The sequence below is a fragment of the Neopelma chrysocephalum genome, unplaced genomic scaffold (genome assembly GCF_003984885.1).
Source record: "Neopelma chrysocephalum unplaced genomic scaffold, ASM398488v2 Primary Assembly neopelma1_23b, whole genome shotgun sequence".
In the NCBI taxonomy this organism is placed as follows: Eukaryota; Metazoa; Chordata; class Aves; order Passeriformes; family Pipridae; genus Neopelma; species Neopelma chrysocephalum.
The window spans coordinates 10,004,804-10,025,282 of NW_020897692.1; the positions used below are offsets into that span (position 1 = coordinate 10,004,804).

The 20,479-nt window shown below is 39.6% G+C and overlaps 1 protein-coding gene and 1 long non-coding RNA gene across 2 annotated transcripts in view; one reads left to right on the forward strand and one right to left on the reverse strand.

Moving 5' to 3' along the window:
* LOC113974080 overlaps positions 1–8,871 on the forward strand; it is a 10,121-nt gene extending 1,250 nt beyond the window's left edge. The window contains exons 2-5 of the long non-coding RNA XR_003536442.1: positions 332–497; positions 1,729–1,818; positions 6,468–6,577; positions 8,472–8,871. This is a non-coding gene — a long non-coding RNA (uncharacterized LOC113974080). The remainder of the gene's footprint in view (positions 1–331; positions 498–1,728; positions 1,819–6,467; positions 6,578–8,471) is intronic.
* Positions 8,872–8,978: 107 nt separating this feature from the next.
* IRAK1BP1 (interleukin 1 receptor associated kinase 1 binding protein 1) lies at positions 8,979–19,974 on the reverse strand. The gene is made up of 4 exons (XM_027696886.1): positions 19,639–19,974; positions 14,447–14,512; positions 10,247–10,377; positions 8,979–9,300 (listed from the first exon to the last, which is right to left on the reverse strand). The coding sequence occupies exons 1-4, from the start codon at positions 19,960–19,962 to the stop codon at positions 9,030–9,032; spliced, it is 792 nt and encodes a 263-aa protein (XP_027552687.1). The 5' UTR covers positions 19,963–19,974; the 3' UTR covers positions 8,979–9,029.
* Between the last annotated feature and the right edge of the window lie 505 nt (positions 19,975–20,479).

Below are 20,479 nucleotides of genomic sequence, written 5' to 3' on the forward strand. Positions count from 1 at the left end.
TTTTGTTTGGTTGGTTTTTGTTTGGTTGGTTTTTGTTTGGTTGGTTTGGTTTTTTGTTTAACAATGAAAAATGTCTGTGTAACTTAAAAGCGGATTTTCACTTTCTTGGTCTTGTGAAGCTGTCTACTTTGGTCTTCTATTAATTTTTATAAGTATCTCAGATTTAATGCAGTTAAAGGGGCCTAATTCAGGTGTGCTCTGGCTGTAACTGAAATGATTGAGTACAGATGTTATGAATCAACAAAACAATCTAAAGGAAACTTTTAACTACTACACAGCTAGCAAAGCTCACAGCTACGTATTTTCTTTTTTTTTTTTTTTCTCTTTTCAGAGTAGGGAGCAGGGAAGTGTCTTAGAAGAAACTTCCTGTTGGAATGCCTCACACCTGCAGCTGCAGCTCTGCAGGTTTCCATGCTGCTGTTTGCTCTTCCTGCACAATATTTCATATCCTAGTGGTATGGAACAGACTCTGTTGAATGCATCCAAATAACAGAGAGGTTGTAAGAGTCTCCTTCCCTACTGCATTTATTTATAAGACAGTTCTCTTTCTCATCCCCAATGACCCTTTGTCCTGGAAAGCTGGAGTGTGGGTGGGACACATTGGCTATTCCTATACCAAAACAACATTCAAATCATACCTCAGACATTTTTGTGGCTTAAGGGAACTGTATTTAGTTGTTTAACGATGTCCTTCAAATTTGAATAGCAACCATTATTTTTTCCCACAAAAATCGGTACAGTCTTCTTGCATGACTATGCCTTAATTTCATTCTGCTTTGGATATTTCAATATGTGTTACTGTGGGTTATGTCCCTTCCAAAAGGGGAAAATGAAGCATTTGATGAGTAACACTATTTCTAATTTTCCATCATGTTTTGACACTTACAGATTTTCTTGCACAGTATGACTCAGTACAGACTCTTACCCAACAAAATTTATTCATAGTGAATTAGTTAAGGCAGTCACAATGATAGAATTAAGTAAGGAGTGCCATTCTGTATATGAATTAGAGAAGTTATGTATTGACAGAGTCCCACACATCCATCTTAAAATGTAAAGTGGAGAATATTACATCAGATCTAAATTTTTCATAGTGGTAACCATCGGCAAACATTGGTATCTTGAAAATGAACCATGCAAAGAGAGACTTAGTTTAAACAGTGCAGCCTGTGCAGTGCACTGGCTGTGTAGTTCATCTGTGGAACTCAAATACATGAAGTAATAAGAGCAAAAGATTGGCCTGATTAAAAAAAGAACTAAGCCTGGCTTTGTGTGTAAAGACCTAGAGTTAAATAATTTTCAGTCCTCATGGCATGAGTCAACTACTTACTATTTCAATTTATGCAAAAACATTTAAGCTCTTTTTAATAGTCTTTTGATTATGTGCACCATTTTTTGAATGTTTGATGCTCAGTCTTCTCAAGTAACTGTCGAAACTGCAGAATCTGATGCAATTTAGCAATTCCTAAGGTCTGAGTAGAGGAAGCTAGAAACCTCGTAATGAAAAATGGTATTTTCTAAAATTTACTTATGGTTTACTGGTACAAGTGATGATTGAGAGAATGTTCATTTGCAATCTTGATATTAATCTTGAGGAGAACCTGTTCCTAGTCACTGACCTTTTTTTCCTGTTTCCTACAGAAGCCTTAAAGTTAAATATTAAAAAGCTATATAAAAATACTAGAGAAGGTTTTAAAACCAGTATGATGACAGTTTTTACTACTAAAGGATAACTGCCTCTTGGAGCTGCTCTACAAGACCTTACTTGAGTCTGGATGCATGGTCAAATCATTTAAAGCTGTGGCTATCGAAGACAAGGTAGGGTGTTACATACATGGTTTCTTCTTAACAAGAAGGTATGCTGTGGGGAAAAAAATGACAAAGAGGAAGCATCTCTCATTTGCTTGTTGAGCCTGATTTAGAACTTGAAAACCTTGTGCCTATTTTCTACACATACATCAAAATTTGAACTCCATGCGAAACTAAACGTAAATCATGGCAGTAATTTTATACGTTTTTTCCTCTAAATTTATCTGACTGTGAAGTCAGGATGACTAACCATAATAATGTTTGTAAGCAGCTACATGTTTGTGGGATGAGATCCTACCACACTGGATGAATGTCTTATGCACTATATGGTAGTTCAAGAAAACTTGAAATTGAATTAGGAAACACAGGTGGAAAATTTGTGGGTTTAAGAGGAAGGAGAATCTTGATTATTGGTCATGTGACAGTGAGTTGGTCTAGAAAAAATAAAATTACATCCATTTATATATACACACCATTTTAATTTAAGAAGACTGCTCACAGACTTCTTTTGGGAGTTTGAACGGCTTATTTGTGAAATTGAATTCTTGTACAGTAGAAATACTCCACAGGTTTTACCTTGTCTGGACCTTCAAAGATCCTTTATTATTGATCCATGTACAATAATCAAGGGTGTCAAGTCCTCTGAACTGTGGAGGATCCAGACTTAGTTTTGCTCCCAGCAAAACCTAGGGGAACGGTCTATGACTGGAAACAGAAACTGTGCTCTTCTTAGGTTCACCATATATTGCTTTGCAACTTTGTGGAAAGCTCCATGCATATCTAAAGATAAAGACCAAATGATCCTTTGATTTTTTGTATATAGTTGGAGCTGCTTTTCTTCTGAATATATTATAAATAATTGGTTATCCTAAAAATAATGGCATTTGAGACCTTCCAAACCTACCATATGAGCTGCTGTCATGCAGTTGGACAAGTGAAGCTATTTGCCCATTCCTCTTTCTGTTAAAAGGTATTCGTCAACCTTAAGTCTTCCTACACATCTGAGCTAAACCAAAACTTTTTAAAAGAGCATTGTTTGCACAGTTATGGAACCTGTGTTCACTTCCTTCCAGGCAGGGTAAAGGGAGTAAGACTGAAAGAGGGACACCACCTGAAAGTGGTGGACCACCATCAAAGAGGAAGGAGACCAGGACAACCTCTAGTTCTCTGGCACCAAAAGATTGCTGGCTAGTTTGGTGGAGAATGTTAACCCAAATACCTCTGTTCATAGACTGTTGCTGTTACATTGTCTGCAGAAGGAGTATTTGAAAGCTTCCCACCCTGTAAATGTTCAGTTTGCCCATTGTTTATTTACCCTTTCTCTTTTTCACAATAGCAATGGAAAACATAAGCCATTTCTCCTTTCTAAAGGAGAAATTAAATTCAGAAGAAATTCAATCTAGTGCAGAAGGAAAAGCTCTACTTACTGCAGCCTTAAGCTGGGACTTATAGCCAGACACCTTGTCCATACCAGTGTTAACCAATTTTTAAAGATTTTACAAAAGATACTGAAGAATCACTCTGTTAGAATTCAGAATAGTATTTGCTCACCTCTATAAAATAAATGGGTTTCTTTCCTCTAATACAGAAATTCTGATGCAACTGTAGTTACATATTCAAAGAAATCAGATTCATACTGTTTTTTCCTGTTGGAACAAAGTAGTTTTTCTTGTGTATTCCTTAAATGTAGTTTCAACGTAAAACACTTATATAGGCTTCAAATTGTGAAGAAGTTTGTGTCAAAGGCTTTGCAGTATTCCTCTCTTCAGACAAACAGCTAAGATAGGATAATTGGCCTTCTGATTATTACTGAAACTCAGTTTCTAAAGACCTTGTTTGAAAGTTGGGTTATTAATTTTACATTTTAGGAATTGGTACTATGGAGAAAAGAAAACTAAAAGTGGTGACAATGAAGCAAAGCCCCGTTCTTATTTTGCAGGTATTGAAGTCTTCGCAATCCTTTTGTATCTTGCGTGTGATATTATTGTCTATAAGGTCTTCTATAGTAGATTTCTGTATTTAGTTTGTAAATAGTAGTCTTTTTTTTCTTTTCCCTTCTCTCTAAACATGAGTAAGCAAAACAGAAGATGTAAAATCCAAGGCCTTTCCCCCGTGTTGTGTATCAATATCAACATGATATATTACATGTATCTATGTTATTGAATACATCTGAGTGTGCCTATTTTGTAGTGACATATGAACACTGGTACAGTTTTCCCTTGATTCAAATGAACTGATTTAGATCAACTTCATAAAAGGAAAAAGAAACAATTGACCGGTCTGTTCCTGGGAAAAAGTTCCCTGCAATCAGACTGAGTAGAAGAATTCTGTGACCTAACCTGGAAAAAACTAATGTCACAAGCAGTTACTGTGTGTAAGCACTGTAAAATACTGTACATAAGGCTTAACTAATTGTCAAATGCACACACCTTTAATGCTTTCCAAAACCCTGTTAAGTCCCCTATGTAATATCAAAGGCATACAAATAGAAAACCACCTTCCTTAGTGCATGCTGCTTTCTCAAATATCATAGTAATATTCTGGGGGAGAAAAAAAAGCACCTGTTTTTCTTTAGTTCACCTTGTCAGTTCTCTTCTGGTAGAAGTCAGAAGAATTTCTGTTTAAATGTTGATCAAACTCTTATCCTTGTTAAGTCTCCTTCTTTGTTAAATTAGAATCAACTCAAGTTCATAGTCCAAAGCCTGAATATGTTCAGTTCTGTATGGGACAGGTAATAAGTCACAAAAGATTTGGCTATTCAGGAGTCATTGTCGGATGGGATGTAACAGCTGACACTCCAGAAGAATGGCTTCACCCCAAATATCCTCCAAGGAAACACGTTTGAATGTACTAAACTCTCGCTTTATTAATACATACATAGAATAACTCAGGTTAAGAAAACACTCAGAAATACTATTTCAGACCTCCTTCCTGCTATCCTACTGGGAAATACTCCAGAGTCCCATATCACTTGTGCAGCTGAGTGGTACCTCCACTGCTTCTGTGCTGTGGTCCCAGTAGAGCTTGGCTTTTGCACCACTGGTTGATTAAGCTTCACTGGTCAGGATTTTACTGGACGTATCTCAAATTAAAATTACTCAATTTTAATACACAGGCTGTATTTAAAGTAGCAGTGTCAACCTATTATGTCTGAATGGATTTCTTGTGCTGTGCTACTAAAGTTGAGAGGATGTGAAATCTTTTATATGATCATCCATAACTGGTGACATCTTCATTGCACCTAAGAAATGCAAGTAATTGTCTGTGTTTAACTAGTTTGTTAGCTGGATACTTGGAGTGCAAATCTATTTAAAAACACATTTTTGTTAGAATTCTTGAAGCTTTTGAATTTCTCTAGCCTAAGTACTTGTTGTCCTTGAAAAATCAGACGCTAAATCTTTGTTGACAGTGCTGATCTGGTAATACAGTGCTACTGGCCTACTCTGTATGCCACTGACATGCTGCTTAAGTGGCAGGAAGACACTAATCACGACGAAATTTCCTGAAAATGAGGAAAAAATGAAAAACTTTGCCTGTAGCAGAGAATTCATGTTCAACTGGGAACAGATATTCAGTCCTGTTTTGTGCATTTGGATAATAACTGCTGTTATTTTATCCAACTGTTGCTCATCTTTGGCTCCTAAAACACCTGCATCCTTGCTTTCTTTTCTCCTCTCAGTGGCATTGTCACCAGCTGAAATCCCAAGAATTTCCTGGCAGACACTCCTATTCTTTTTATGTACCTTATATTGTTCTACTCTCCCAGTGGCCTTGTATTCATCTTTATTGCTTCAATTTCAATAGCAATGGCACATGGTTTAAGTGTGTCTTTTGCTGGCTTTGGTATTTTTTAATTGCCTTTACCTATCACGTTACATGCATCAGCTATGCAAATGCCTTCTGACCTCTAGGTGGCAATTACTAAGCTTGGTCCTTGCAAATCCCCTTGAAACATCAGCCAGGCTTTCAGCCCAGCTTTTCCTTGCCTTCCTCTGACTTCGACATCTTTACTAAATTGCTGAGCAGAGGCAAGTGCCTGTCACGCTGATCGATACTGACTGCTTCATAAACTCCGGCCATCTGTATTCATCCATCACTTTTTTGTGTTTAGATTCTGGGTTACTTTGGGCAGGAATGTTTATGGATAGCAATGAACATGGTGGGACCTTGGCTCAGGATTTGTTTCCATAGGTACTTCTCTGATGGAAGATTTATATATATACACACATAGAAGTTGCCTTAGCTCTCTCCAGGATCAGGACCATGACTGTTGGAGGTGGCATTATGTTCTGAATTTGCCTCTTCCTCTCTGGAGTTCTCTTGCCACTTGTGAAGGAAGAAGGGTCATAACACATTGTCATGGGACCTACATACAAAAAGCAGGGATATTACAAGGTCTGCAGGAGAAAAGATTAATTAAAATTTTGAGTCTTAAAAAATGTTTCAGATGTGGCAAGAATTTTGTGTATTTCAGTTCTGATTGCTTTATATTTAATTTTCCAAACTGACCCTGGTAAAATAATAAAAATGAACTGGGTGTATGTATATATCAAGTGGATTTAGGTTCTGTAAGCCTACTGAGAGTTAACTGATTATAATACGTAATCTTTAGTCAGCATCTCTCTTTGAGGCTATTTATTTTCTTTCTATTTTTACAGGATCTAAAAAATACTCCTCACTATCGAATTCTAATTAACAAAGCAAATGGATTTAGCAAAACTACAGTGTATGTTCCGAGGAAGAGATAACAATTATTATGGGATTAAAGGTAGTATTTATTTTTTATTCAGTTGCAACTTGATTGTTATCCTGTATATTTTAAAAGTTGGATGACCTTTGGCTTAATAGATACTACCTACGTTGCAAAGTTAGTGAAAACTAATAGAGAAAGCAGATAAATAAATTACTGCTGTACTTTTAAGCACGGGTTTTTGGAAACTGAAAAATGACCAAACTCAAGTACTACCCACTATGAAGTATCCAACCGTTGAGTTTTTTAAGTGTTTTAGCAATTTGATTTCTGTTATGCACAGGCTGTTGCAGACACAGACTTTTGTTTTAGGATTTCTGCTGGATCTAGCAAAGTATGTTGGTTTCTCAATGCTACTCTGAAAAATCTGCATTTCAAACAGCTCCTGCTCAGCTGCTGCCCAGCCTGAAGAATGTCTCCTTTCTTAACTGCAAAACTCTTTGGGAGCCAAAATATCTGCTTTGCGTATCAGGGTTGGAGTAGCTTTTGATTTCCATCTTATGCAAGGCATACCTGATTTTTAAACTAGTTTTGAGATTTTTATCCAGAAAACAACCTTCAGGTATGCATGCCACATACCAGTGGCTTTTTGCCAGGAAGCCCTGGCTGCTGTGGTGCCCTCTTTTAAATTGTAGTTAGTCTCTGTGTTTAAAATGACAGCAAGTAGGTGAATCATTCGTCTAACAGGAGATGCTTGGTCTAGTCAGATGAGATTCGAATTGACATTTTCTGCATTTTGGGAGATGCAGAAAGAATCACGTAAGTCAGGCTGGCCTAAAGACTCTCCATGCTCTCTCTTGGAACTGCTGCCCATAAAGGATTCCCCCTCAATCACAGTGTGACACAATTACCTCTTTTCTTTGGGAGAAGCCTTAGTTAGTCCTTCTGTTTTAGCCAGCCTTGATATACAAAATGTGTTAACATGCCTGAACTTAGAAGCAGAAACGCCACCATCCTACATGAGTGTCGTAAGTATTTAAAATTGGCTTCTGTCCACTCTGTGTCTAAAAAAATAACCTTTCATTATGTCAGTCAGCTGGCTACCTTCAGTTTCCTTTATATTCCATGGGGAGAAACAGATACCTCATCTTAAATATTCCTCTTGTGGAAACTAGCCTTTAAGATATCAGATTGCTTTATTCACCTGCATGGCAGGTCAATTCTCCACACAGATTATGAGGGGAACTGATGGTACAAAGCTCACAAAACCAGGTATTTTAAAGTTGTCTAGCTGAAATTAATTTCAGATTGTGAATCATGCCTATACTTCAAGTTCAAAAGATCTGTGGATTGCCCTCATTCAGCCTTTCCTACAGCCTAATAGGCACAGTAATTTCCTGAAGAGAGGAGTGACCAGAAAATGCTTAGACTTGTCATAACTCTTTCCCAGTAGACAGTTCTCAGCAGCTCACCGTGGGCTTCCCACATCACGACAAGGCTTGTAACTTGGACTGCCCTTTGTGGGTTTGCATCTTCATGCTGGACATTGCAGTACCTAAGGCCATCACCTTGGTGTGTCTTCACCATTTCCTCCACTGCTTTTTTATGTTCCTGCTGCCTCACTGGATTAGGTAACTGATCCAGCTAAAAGAAATAACAAATAGTTCTAACAGCAACACGAGTGGGAACTACTTCAATAAGAAACAGTGCTGATTTTAAACACTGATGCTGGTGTAAATCTAGCGTGTAACATCCCATATGGTATGTTCAACACTGGCAGAGTACTTGAAGAAAGCTGCTGTTCTGATGACAGAAATTAGGTTAAGGTGCACGAAAAATCCCACTGAACGTATCTCTATGTACATGAAAAATTCATTAGGAGTTTTCAAAAAGTTAACTGTAGCAACTTTGATGATTTATTTCAGTATCAGATTGTATTTATTTCCAATTCTGGTGCTTCTTTGTTTCTCAGGTGCATCACCCTGATATGGAAACCTACTTCAGAGGATATGATGGATCAAAATATATTATGCAGCCATGGTTGAAAAAACTCTATCCTCATGACTGAGCACTTCAGTGTCTGTACATGTAATGAACGTCCAGACAACAGATGTCCTTTTTAAACTTGAGCAAACAGACACCAGGATAAAATGTGTAATTTTTCCTATGACAAAATAAAACATTCCTAAGCACTTTTTATGTTGAACACTCCATTTTGTTAGAAGTGAACACATTGCATATTCAGTTTACCATGACTCAGGGTGGGGATTAATTTCTTTAGAGATTTGGGAGGAAAGGTGTAAATGTAGCCCAGTTTCAGCCAGGAGTACCAAAGGTTTTGTGCATCAAATATCTTGCTGTTTTACAGGGGCCAGAGGAATAAGATAAACAGTTGTGAACTGCACTTACAGAATTAATTGTAACATTAATTTTAGGGGATAGAACTACTATAAGAATAAAGTAAAAAACAACAAAAACCTCAAGAAAGCATAAAAATTTTATTAAGAAAATGTATAGGATTTGAAAGTTTCTAGAGCAACTTGTTTCTTCTGTTTTCTTTTCCTTTTATCTCAAACACAGCAAACACTCTAGAAGATGCATAAGCAGTAGCACTCTGGATTCTTTCCTGCAGAGTCAGTGAATCAGGAGAGCGTGGCAGGTAACTGTCTATGTGGCCTCCCCATTCTTTTGTTTCTTCTTCTTTTATCAGTAAAGGTTTTCCCAATGACTGGCCAAACAGTCGACAGACTTCCTGAGCTTTCCGCTGTGTGTTTCCAACAGCAGCAACACATACTTGACGGCTGAGAGGTAGAAGTAGCAGCACAATAACAAGCAGGGCCAACTGATGTACAAGTGTTCCTGCCAAGCCCTTTTGTGCAACTGAATAGATGTTAAGGCACAGCACCTTCCCCCAGCTTCTGGGCCACAGCTTGGGCATTTGAGGGGAGAGTGTGGGGAAAATGTCAGCATCCTCATGAGTTCCAGTCAAGCATTTCTAACACCTGTATGCTGCAGGCATCCCAGTGGCCCAGCTGCCAGGCATACTAGCACCTGTTTAACCTCACTGGCCTGATTCCCTGATCTCCTGTGTACATACCTCTGACATACACTTTTGACACCTCCACAACCATTAAAAGCAGCTAATTGAGCTTGCTTCTTGGACCAAGCATAATTATTTTTTTTAAAGAAGAAACCCCAACCAAGATTAAACTTCCTTCTGTCCTCCCCCCCCCCGAAGTCAGTGGGAGAAGCCAGACTTTGAATAGTCAATGCCTAAAACATGTCAAGATCATGAGCTTCAGGGCAGCATATTTCAATGCTGAGGAAATGCCAGACCTGCTTCCTTCCAGATCATGTCAGCAGCTAAGAGTAATGGGAATTGGCAAGGGTACTTAGAATTATCAAGCTCTGGTAAACTCTTCCACCTTCATGAATAAATACAAATTAAATCTACACGTGCTGATGGAACCAAAGCCAAATTCTGTTGACCTAGCATTCACAGAAGATTATACTCCCAGTGGAAATCTGTGGGAGAATATTTTTTATTACATTCTGCTTTTTCACCTAGCTCTATCTTTGGGGCTGAACAGCATTAATTTATAAGTTATACTTAAAACAAATGCTGAAATCTTTGAACATAAATTTTAGTAAGTGTGAAGGAAACTATTTACTCCCATTTCAAACAGCATAAGTTATGTACTTATGTTAACTGAGGCTGTAAAATTTGTGGCGTGTGAGAGAACTTACCGAAGGGTGTCTATGGCTTCTGGTGTATGGTAGAAATGAGGTGGACTGATGGTAACAGCGGTTCCTAACTTTTCAGTGAGTAGATTGCAAACAGTCTGCATTTTTCCAAAATCACTGAATATAATACTGACCTGGGAGTGAACACAGACATCACATGAGTAATTTTTTCATTTTCCACTATCAATACTTGTATTTAAATCAGTATAAAGCCAGACATGTACAAGGCAACTAAACATAATAGTCCTGTATATAACTCCAACATTTATTTACTTAAAAGACTTTTACATAGCTCCAGAGACTATTATTAGGTTTGCAACAAAAGAAGTTTGTTAAATGGTTTAAAACTGAGGATTAAGAAATCCCTTTTTGTGAGGAAGTATGGCATTCTTGGTATGAGACAATCTGAAGAATGAATGTGCTCTTTGGGGCACATGACTAAATGCATCCTGGTTCTTCCCTTTTTAGATTACTAGATGTTAATTATGAAGAAGTGCAAGCAAAATGATGTGGAAAACAATGCACGGGAAGAAAAATTACATTTTAATTCCAAGCATTAGGTTCAAGAAACCTAAGATATGAGATTAAGCCTAGCCCAGTTCAGCGTAGAGTGGGCTCCAAATCCTGTGTTGTCTGAACAGACTCACTGCAGTGCCTACAGAGAACTGGGCACTTCAGTTCAGGGACTTGGATTAAAAACAAATTAAACACCTAGCTGTTGCTGGCTTTGGCAATAAGAAGCATTAAATGCAGATGCATTAGGAATTCAGGTGATTTCCCAAATGCTACAAAGCAGATATCACTATCAGCCCTAGATCCAGAGCCCTACAGCCTTCCTTGTGGGAAGTGCTGGCCAGGCAGCGGCTTTCCAGGCAGGAGCCAGCCCTTCTCTGTGGCAGAGCACAGTTGTCAGGAGTGAAACAGCACTCAGGAACCAGAAATTCAGGGTCCCAAACTTTTTTTAGAAGAGCTAAAGCCTCATCTTCACTTCCCAGTATAGTGCTCTCACCCCAAGTCAGGCTCAACTTCTCTCTTATCCCTGACTCCTTTCTTTTTGCATAGTAATACAGCTTCAATAGGTGGGGAAGCAAAAAACTGTAGTAAAGAAAATTCTGCTGCCAAACCCTGTGACATACAATTGCCCTTGTGATTGCTGCAGTCCTGTGAAGGGATATGGCACAAAAATCCAAGTTATGGCATGTCAGCTGCACTGCAGCAGCTTCCTGTGTGCGTACCATAGATTCATCTTGTGGAAAATGAGACAATTCAAAGATGCTGAGTCTCTCAGTGAGAGAGAAGGGAGGTACTTCATATACAGGGTAAGATAAAAAGTGGTTATTGACAATTATCATAACGTAAATAATGTTCATATCTTGTTACCCTTGACAGCCTCTCGGTGTAGTACTTGCACCTCACCCTGGCTTGGATCCTTGCACGGGCTCAGTGGCTTTTCAACACAGCTGAGCCAAAGCTGAGCTTAGGGCCTTAGAAACTGACCAAGATGGAGTGGCAGGGCACATCCATCTTCTGTGTGGACAAAGGGTCACGCCTATTGTTCAAAATTGCAACAAATCTGCATCTTCACCTCAGCTGCACATCCTTTATCTGCAACTTGGGGATTCAATCACTTTCTGGAAGGTGCAGTATCAATTTGAACAGAGACTGAAGATGAGGCTACACCTAGATTTCTTTCTTCAGTAGGAGTTCTTGCCATACATATAAAAAGCATATATCCCCTTATGATGTTTTGTCAGAAATATGTCATAGCTGTATCTTGTGGAAATTTGAAAGTCTCACTATGAGGGGCTGTCATAGTGTTTTCCAGATTGCTATCAGCATTTCCAAGATTAGTTCACTCAAAGGGATGAAACAAAAGAATAATCAAACAAAAGAACTACGGGTCTTAAGCAGAGGATAAATTGCTCAGTCTGGGGCAGTTCTGGGCAGCCCGCAACTTAAAAAAGAAGCATTTGTCAGATACTCTCAGGGGCAGAAAACAACTGAGCAATAGCTGAATTTTGCTGTTCCTGTGCCCCTAAAAAATCATGATTTTTCATTTAGAGGTAGATCTGATAAGTTCCATTTACAGAGAATACTTAAACATTAAAATACAAAGAAGTGTTTCAACTTCATTGGTTATTACTGTGAGAAAGTAATATGAGGGTATGCAAAACTATTACAGACATTTCAAGGCTTGGAGAAGGCTGAAAAGGACAGTAAGTTATGGTTTAAAAGGAGGCAAGAGTATCAAGAAATGTACAAAACCAACATAATCTTCATCCCATGAGAACATCATGCAATAAACGAACTATTATGATTACGATATTATAGAGCTTTGTGATCTCATACACAACTTCATTCTTCTGCATATTTTCCTTTGTTATAGCCTGAATTAAAATCTATCTCATTACAGTTGAAAGCACATCTTGAGTTCTTCATTATACTTTAAAATGGCTATTTGCCTGGGAATTTCTTCAGTCTTCTAAAAACTCTTACAGCAGACAAATGGTAAAAAGAGTTTATAGAATGAACTAACACATGACTTCCAAGATTTTACATATAACACAAATATAATGGCAAACTCTTAACAGAGAAGTGAGTGGAAGTGAGTTTTAAATCCATTTATATTGCTAAAGTATGCAAACATGCTGGTCAATGGAACTGCACTGGTTTATGGAGCTGCAGTAATGACACAAGTATATAAATAAAGGGAGAAGCAAGGAGAAACTAATCTCTGCATAAAGAGTGACCACACTGCTACCTAAGCATACGGGGCAGCCAAAACGACAACACTGTGGCTGGATTCTTCGAGTTCTGACACCTGGGTCCTAGGCAACCACACAACTTTCGAACAGCAATTACAGCTGGTCCAAGCTGCTTACAAATGAACACTAAATCCAAGTAATTAGCTTTCCATATAGAATCTTTTTTTTAAATAAAAACTAATAGCAGAAGACAGACAATTGGTTAAGTTACCACTTAAGACTGATGTTGTAAGCCTAAGCTTGTCTGTAGCTTAAATAGTAATTCAATATAGTTCTATTATTTTTTAAGTACAGGTCATCTAAAAAACATGATGATTTCAGCTCTCAAGTAGGTGTCTACATGATGAAGTTAAAGTCATTCAGAACATGACACATGCACACCATTTAAATATTTTAAGACTCATTTTAAAATCAAAATTTTGTTCTCCAAACTCTCAATTATTTCTGTATTTATTGCTGTTATTTAGATGAGAATATGCCTTTAAGCAAGCAAACTAGGGAGGCTGAACCTGTTTAAGAGGACTGTAAACCACAGCTCTATAAAACAGCTATCATTTTATTGCAGGCTTCCAGGTTTACTTAGTAAGAATCTGTAAATTTGCTAGGTAGTGATTAAAGTTTTATGCTCTAAAAAAATACATTGCCTGAACACACATAATTTCCCTCAGTGAAGGTTTCAAGCGCAGCATTTATTTCTTCTATGGCAAGAATGTGCAAAAATGTACTCCCTTTAGCAGATACTGAAGTAAATGGCATTATTCCCATAATATCTGGCTTTCACAGAGCACTTTTTACCTACAGAATTCCAAGTCAGTTAGCTTTGCTTTACTTGGAGCAAGCTGATGGCAGAACCATATAGAACAGACCAAAATCCAGGTGCTGTTCAACTGTGGCTTAAGCAGATCTAGATTGGGGCTGCCACACCACTGCTACTCCTATGCGGTCTTGTCTTCTCCTTTGCATTGCCCTCAGTTCAAAGAGATAAAATAATGAAAAAAAAAAAAGCTAATCTGAGGGAAAAAAAAAGGGTTATTAACAGGGGCAGGTTTCTGAACTGACCAACACCCTGCAGGAAGGGCGATGGGTGAAGGAGAGTGCAGAACTGTTGGTTTGCTTACACTGCCACAGACCAACAACCACAGAGCCCCAGAACCAACCATGCCCATCTGGAGCATCATGTAACATTTAAAAAGCACACATTCATCTGAGAAGAATACCATTCTTTCTATTTTACAGTAGCAGAAAACAAGTTCTGCACACAACATGAGACTGCAGATGAACTCTGCTATAAACTGCAGTCCTTCAATAGTTTTTTTTGGACTATACTGCCTTTATGTTCCTTGGTCTGAGGAAAGACAATCTGCAAATTTTCATCAGTCCTTGCTACTCTTCTTATTCTTTTATTTTATTTTTATTTTTGGTTAGGTTGAATACATACCTCTGCTTCCATTTGGTAAGTATTTTCTACTCTACTAAAATCTTCTGTTACGGTCATATTTTCTTCCTAAAACAAAGTAGAGAGATATAATCTTAAAGACAAAAATTAAGCATCTATTGGAACTGTATGTACACGGTGTCCTGTAAAAGCTATGTTTTGGCATATTACTTATGACTTTGCAACAGGAATTTGGAATTTTCCTTGCAAACATGTTCAGTTAAAAACTAGCTGGATGTTAAAGACTTCTTGACATTATTTAAAGTAAATTATACAGTAGCTCTATAATGTAATTTTGCTGCTATTCACTTGAAGAGAACTTAAAAGTGGTTGCTAGGTAGAAGCTGTGTATATTAGTGTATAACTGTAAATTCACCTGGTGCAAAAAACTGGAAGCTTCAATTGTTTTTAGGAAGTATGTGAGAAGTGCTTTTCAGGCCCCTATTTTAAGATATTTTAACAGTAGCAGCTTGTAGCAAGGTAATGTGAATAATGACTGAACACGATGGTAACCCTTAAAAAAGGCTGTTTCACCAGTGATAATTCTGCATCAACAGCAGCTACATTAGTCAACATAATGTCTGCCAAGAGCACTAGCAAATCCTGTAAGACTTATAAACAAGATACTGAACTCACCAAGATACAGAATAACTCCAATTACATCTGAATATTTGACCAACTTGCTAGTGGTCTAACAATCACACTTCTTGCACCCAATTCACTCTTCAGTAAACAGTTTGGATGAACAATTTATTTAAAACTACTATAACATAACAAAAAGCACAGCTTACAGTGTAATTTTAAATGCAACTTTGCATTTAATATCCAAGAACTAGGGAAGCAGATACTAAGCCTTCCAATTACTGAAAAGTTTTACTTACTAAATTTATTCACATAGGAAATATTTGCCTTCAGCTTTGACATGTTTCAAAAAATGCTTTGAGTCAGAGTATTTCCTACAGAGGCTCAAATCTTCAAGTTTATCACGTTGTATGCAAGCATATGTTTATGTAAATGACATTAACCATGAGAAGCATTTTCCTTGAAAAATATTATATGGAAATTACACCCATAATTACCATTGCACAGCACCCTATAAGAAACAAATTTTGAAATGTCAATTTTATGACTGATTGGCAGTGCTCAAATTCAAGCACAACACTCCTATTTTTGGATAGTCTCTTCTAGTAAGGGCAAGGATCATGGACAGTTAGACACTAAAAACTGCTTTTCTCCTTTTACATGACTGGCTGTGGTTTTCTAAAGAGTGATCAAGACAGTCCAGCACCAACGGCTCATTTAATTTACAAAATGGAGCAAATCTTACTATTTATGATAGAATCCCATTACAATTGACACGAAAGATTTTTTTTCTAGAGCTCTCACATATAGAAATAACCACTCAGAAAACACACACTTCTACAACTTATATTTTACAGAAGTAACTATACTGTAATACAACTTAGAGTAAACAAAGAAAACAATGCATTTGTTTTCCCCCGTCCCCACTCCTTAATCCTTTTTTAAAAAAAATTATCTTTTTCCTGCTGAGCAGATTCAAGTCTTGGAATTTGCCCTCCCAAGGTTCCTGTGTATTCAAGGACTGTGCCATCCTGTGGCTCCAGGCGCTATTGCAAGATCAGTGCCATGGACTCAAAGATCATTTTGTAACATCTACTACAAAATTTCCCTCACAGCTAATTTTTATCCCACCAGCTTTGACTGTAACAGTATGTGTTACTGAAGATAAATGGACGAAATAATTGCCGAAGTCATAACAAATTGGCCTTCTGTGATACATTGTTCCCATTTGGCACAGTGTTCAGACAAAGATATGAAACAGACAGGTAGGGGACGGCAGAATTTTAAACTGGAATAAAAATTTAGACTACATCAAAAGCTAAAGGTTTTTCATTCAGGATATTTTGACATCTAAAGATTTTGGAACTGAGTGAGCAAAACTTCAAAATCTTTGTTTAACTGACAGTATGAATATGCATCCATAACTGTGACTCCTGAATAACAGTTTTGAAACATGAATAATATTGCACATATATCCAAGGATATATCCCAGTACAGACAAACTCTAACCCAGAGCCCACTGGATATAGTTTGTGAGCTGGTTTATTTGTTTTGTTAAATAACACTATGACAAGTACAACAAATATTATCACTGTTATTTTTAAACAAGATGGCCAATGACAATTTTTGGATACAGTGATTAAAGAAAACAAGTCTCATCTCCACACCACTCCCCAAATAAATCATAGGTGGCAAATATAAAATCAGTTTGCTTCTAGAGAAAGAAAAAAAAAATGTTATGTCTGAGCAGCTGGGCTGAGTAAGGGAGATTGGTCTCCCCATTGATTTTACTTTCCCTGCAGCCTTTGAAGCAGACTGCGCTCTGAAGTGCTGCATATACTTACAGCACACTATAAATAAATGCCACTATGTGAATCTATTTCTGATTAAAATCCTGCGTAAATGTATATGGAAATCAGGTGCTGCCCCCAGGCATCCTGACAAGATGTGAATGCAAGCTCCTGCTGCTGCAAAGGTTATGCACTTCTGATCTCACAGACCTCCTATGATAGCAACAACAAGGGTTAAGGAAATTGTTGTGTGGATTAATTAAAAATAAATATATAGCATAGCCAGCTGATTTTTAAAGAGGCCTTAGATAAGCTTGCAACAACTAGAACCATATGGAGATTGTGAAGAGAGATTAATTTTACAGTTGTCTAGAATGGTATTAGCTTCAAGTGAAGTTAGCAAACGCAGTTAAGAACAAATTGCCAGCAGTGAGAGTTGTTAGCAGAAAAGCTGCAAGGCAAATAAAAGCTCCAGCAGTGGAGTGATTTAAAATTGGATGGAACAAAGCACTAAAAATTATACCGTGGGGAACTACTCTGAAAAAAAAATAACTTCATGTTGTTTTTCTCAGAGTTCCCTAGAGTTAACACTTTGCTAACACTGACAAACCCACAACTTAAGCAGCATTTCACAGTCTCTCAAGTAAGTGGAAAGAACATTTCCATTCTGCAACACATCTCAGAAACAGAAAAAGATTAGTGTGAAATTATTATAACTATAATAAGACACAGAATGCTCTCACATTGTAAAAACAGCCCACTCCCCACCCAGGTTACACCACCACTGCTTACCTGCTCACATTACATTTCTGAACCTGACACTATATACTCAAATAAAACCATTTGTTTGTCCGTGTCATACTTCAGTTTGCAATTATTCTTCCTAGCCTGCAGTGGTGCACGCAGCCCCTCTAAAGCACACTCACCTATTTAACATCCTGCCTACTCCTCTTATGTACCAGTCACCACATCCTGAATGATCCACATGATGCCAATTCAGTCAGGCTCATGTCAGAACTGGAAGTCAGTTGTTCAGGTTCACTGTAGAGTAAATACTTGCCACTATCCTTTCTAATCTAGCCACACTCAGAAGAGCTATTTAATCACAGCCAGGATGAAAATATCCCATGATCTAATAGCTCACCGTGGGAGCATGTCCAAAGCTTATCATAATCTGTACTAATAAAAAAGAATGCATGTTGACTTGTTTTGTCTTCTCCTGTTCCTCTCAAAATCCACCAGACTTTACACTCCTTTTAACTCACTTAATAGAAATACAAGGCATTTCACCTGTAATTCTCCCTGGGACAGACACACACCCAGAGCAGCCTCCATGTCTTCTTGCCATCTAGTCCCAGAGCTGTAATATGAGCTTTTTCTAAATCAGGAGTCAAGGGTCTTCTTTATTGCCTTCTTTATTCCTGAACGGACACTTTATTTAGGTACGGTGCCAGCATCACAGTTTTAAAAGAAAACAGTAAATCCTATTTTGTTGAGGAAAATAAAAGTTGGAGTAAACACTCATCTTCAAGCACATGCAGCATCTGAAATGTGGGCATGCAACTTCACGGTGGGCATATTGTTTAGGCCAAGTAACTCACTCTCTTACTTTGCATTTACTAACATTGAATTGCACGGTAACATCATGCAGGATCAGAAAACCCTTATGCAATTGTTTTTTACTCCATTGACTAATCTGGTGTTGATAGCAAACTCTGTCATTTACTTTCTTCCCCAGCTCATTTGTGAATACACTAAAAAGGCACAGACTTCCTGGGGAACTTCAACAGTAAACAACTTTCAAAAGCAACCACTTATTCCATCAAAGATCAGCTTTGTTCTGTTTTTAAGAGCCCTAGGTGTGGAACACTGTTGTTTTATGAAATCCAAAAACATCATCAGCACAATTGTTAGGACAAATATTACCCTTATGGAGCATTTACTGTGTGGACAAAGCTTTAAAGGCAAGACTATGCATTTTCCATTGTTGTAAAATTACTTTCTGAGGCCAAAAAATTACTATGGTAAAGGAATCTATCGAGTTCACAAGGGGCTTCTGTCACTTCAGCTATCTTGATCACATCCCATGTTTTTTTCAAAACCACTCTACTTAAGCGGAAAAGGAGAAAGAGAGAGGAAAGAGCTCTCTGGGTATTTGTCGCTAAGCTATAGAAATCATATAGTTACCCTGACACACAAAGGTACAGGTAAAGTCATGTTGCTGTGGACCCCTTTATTAGTTTCATCCACAAACACGAGAGGATGTAGCATTACATGAACAGATCACAGAATCAATTAGGTTGGAAAACACCTCCGAGATCGCTGAGTCCAACACATGACCGACCACTACCATGTCAACTAGACCATGGCACTGAGTGCCACGTCCAGTCTTTCCTTAAACACCTCCAGGGATGATGCCTCCAACACCATGAAACAGCCGAAGAAGGACGGTTTTCACGTGCAAAACATGCAGCCCGCTGGAGAGCCCGTGTAGCGACAATCCGTTTTTTTCGCCGAGGCTGGCAAAGCTGCAACCTCCCAAAGACAGGCAGCCTTTCCCAGAAGTGCCCCGCGGCTCCCGAGGCGGAGGGCCGAGAGCTTCAAACACCGTCCCTCCGCTGCTTTCCGCCAGCACCGGAGCCCTCAGGGGGCGCCTTTCCCTCGGGGCCGTCCTGGCGGGAAGGCACCGCATCCCGCCGGCTGCCGAGCGAGGTAGGCGAGGCCCGGAGGGTCGGAACTGCCCCTCCCGCTGCCCCCCTCGCCCTCCCCAGGGGGCACCCCCCGCCCCCCCCAGCGGCCCCGGGTGGCGGCGGCGCTGCTCACCGGGACGCCGCGCTGGCGGGCGCTGTGGGCGATGTACTCCAGCCGGCGGGACACGCTGCTCCGCGCCGCCCCGGCCGCCTCCTTGCGGCTGCCGAGCCGCAGCGACACCCGCACCCGGTCCGGGCGGGCGCTCAGCTCCGCGCTGCCGCTCACATGCACCTCCCGCCCGGGCGGCACCGGAGGCCCGGCGCGGCCCAACGGGGCGGGGGCGGAGGCCGGAACCGGGACCGGGGCCGGGGCCGCGTCGAGCTCGGCGAAGACGCGGGCGGGGGGCGGTGCCGGCAGCGCCATGGCCATGGCAGCGGCGGCCCTTCGCGGCACCATGGCAACCCTGGGGCGCCACGTCACCGCCCGCGCACCACCGCCCCCGCGCGGCCGCCCGAGCCAGCGGCTCCCGCCGGGATCGGCACCGAGGCCGAGGGCACAGAATCACGGAACCGATTAGGTTGGAAAAGACCTCTAAGATTGTCGAGTCTAGCCTATGACCGAACACTACCGTGTCAGCTAGACCATGGCACTGAGTGCCACGTCCGGTCTTTCCTTAAACACCTCCAAGGACGCTGTCTCCACCACCTCCATGGGTAGGCCATTCCAATGTCTAATTGCCTTTTCTGTGAAGAAATTCTTCCAAATGTCCAACCTAAACCTCCCCTGGTGCAGCTTAAGATCATGTCCTCTCTTCTTGTCGTTAGTTGCCTGAGAGGTCCCTCTGATGCTCACCGAGGGGGTGCATGATCCGCTTGTCCTCCCAATTCCTTTTCTGCTTTCCAGACAGTCAGGCCCCAACATGCGGTGTTATTCCTGCCCAGATGCAAGTTTTGGCGTTTCTCCTTGCTGAACT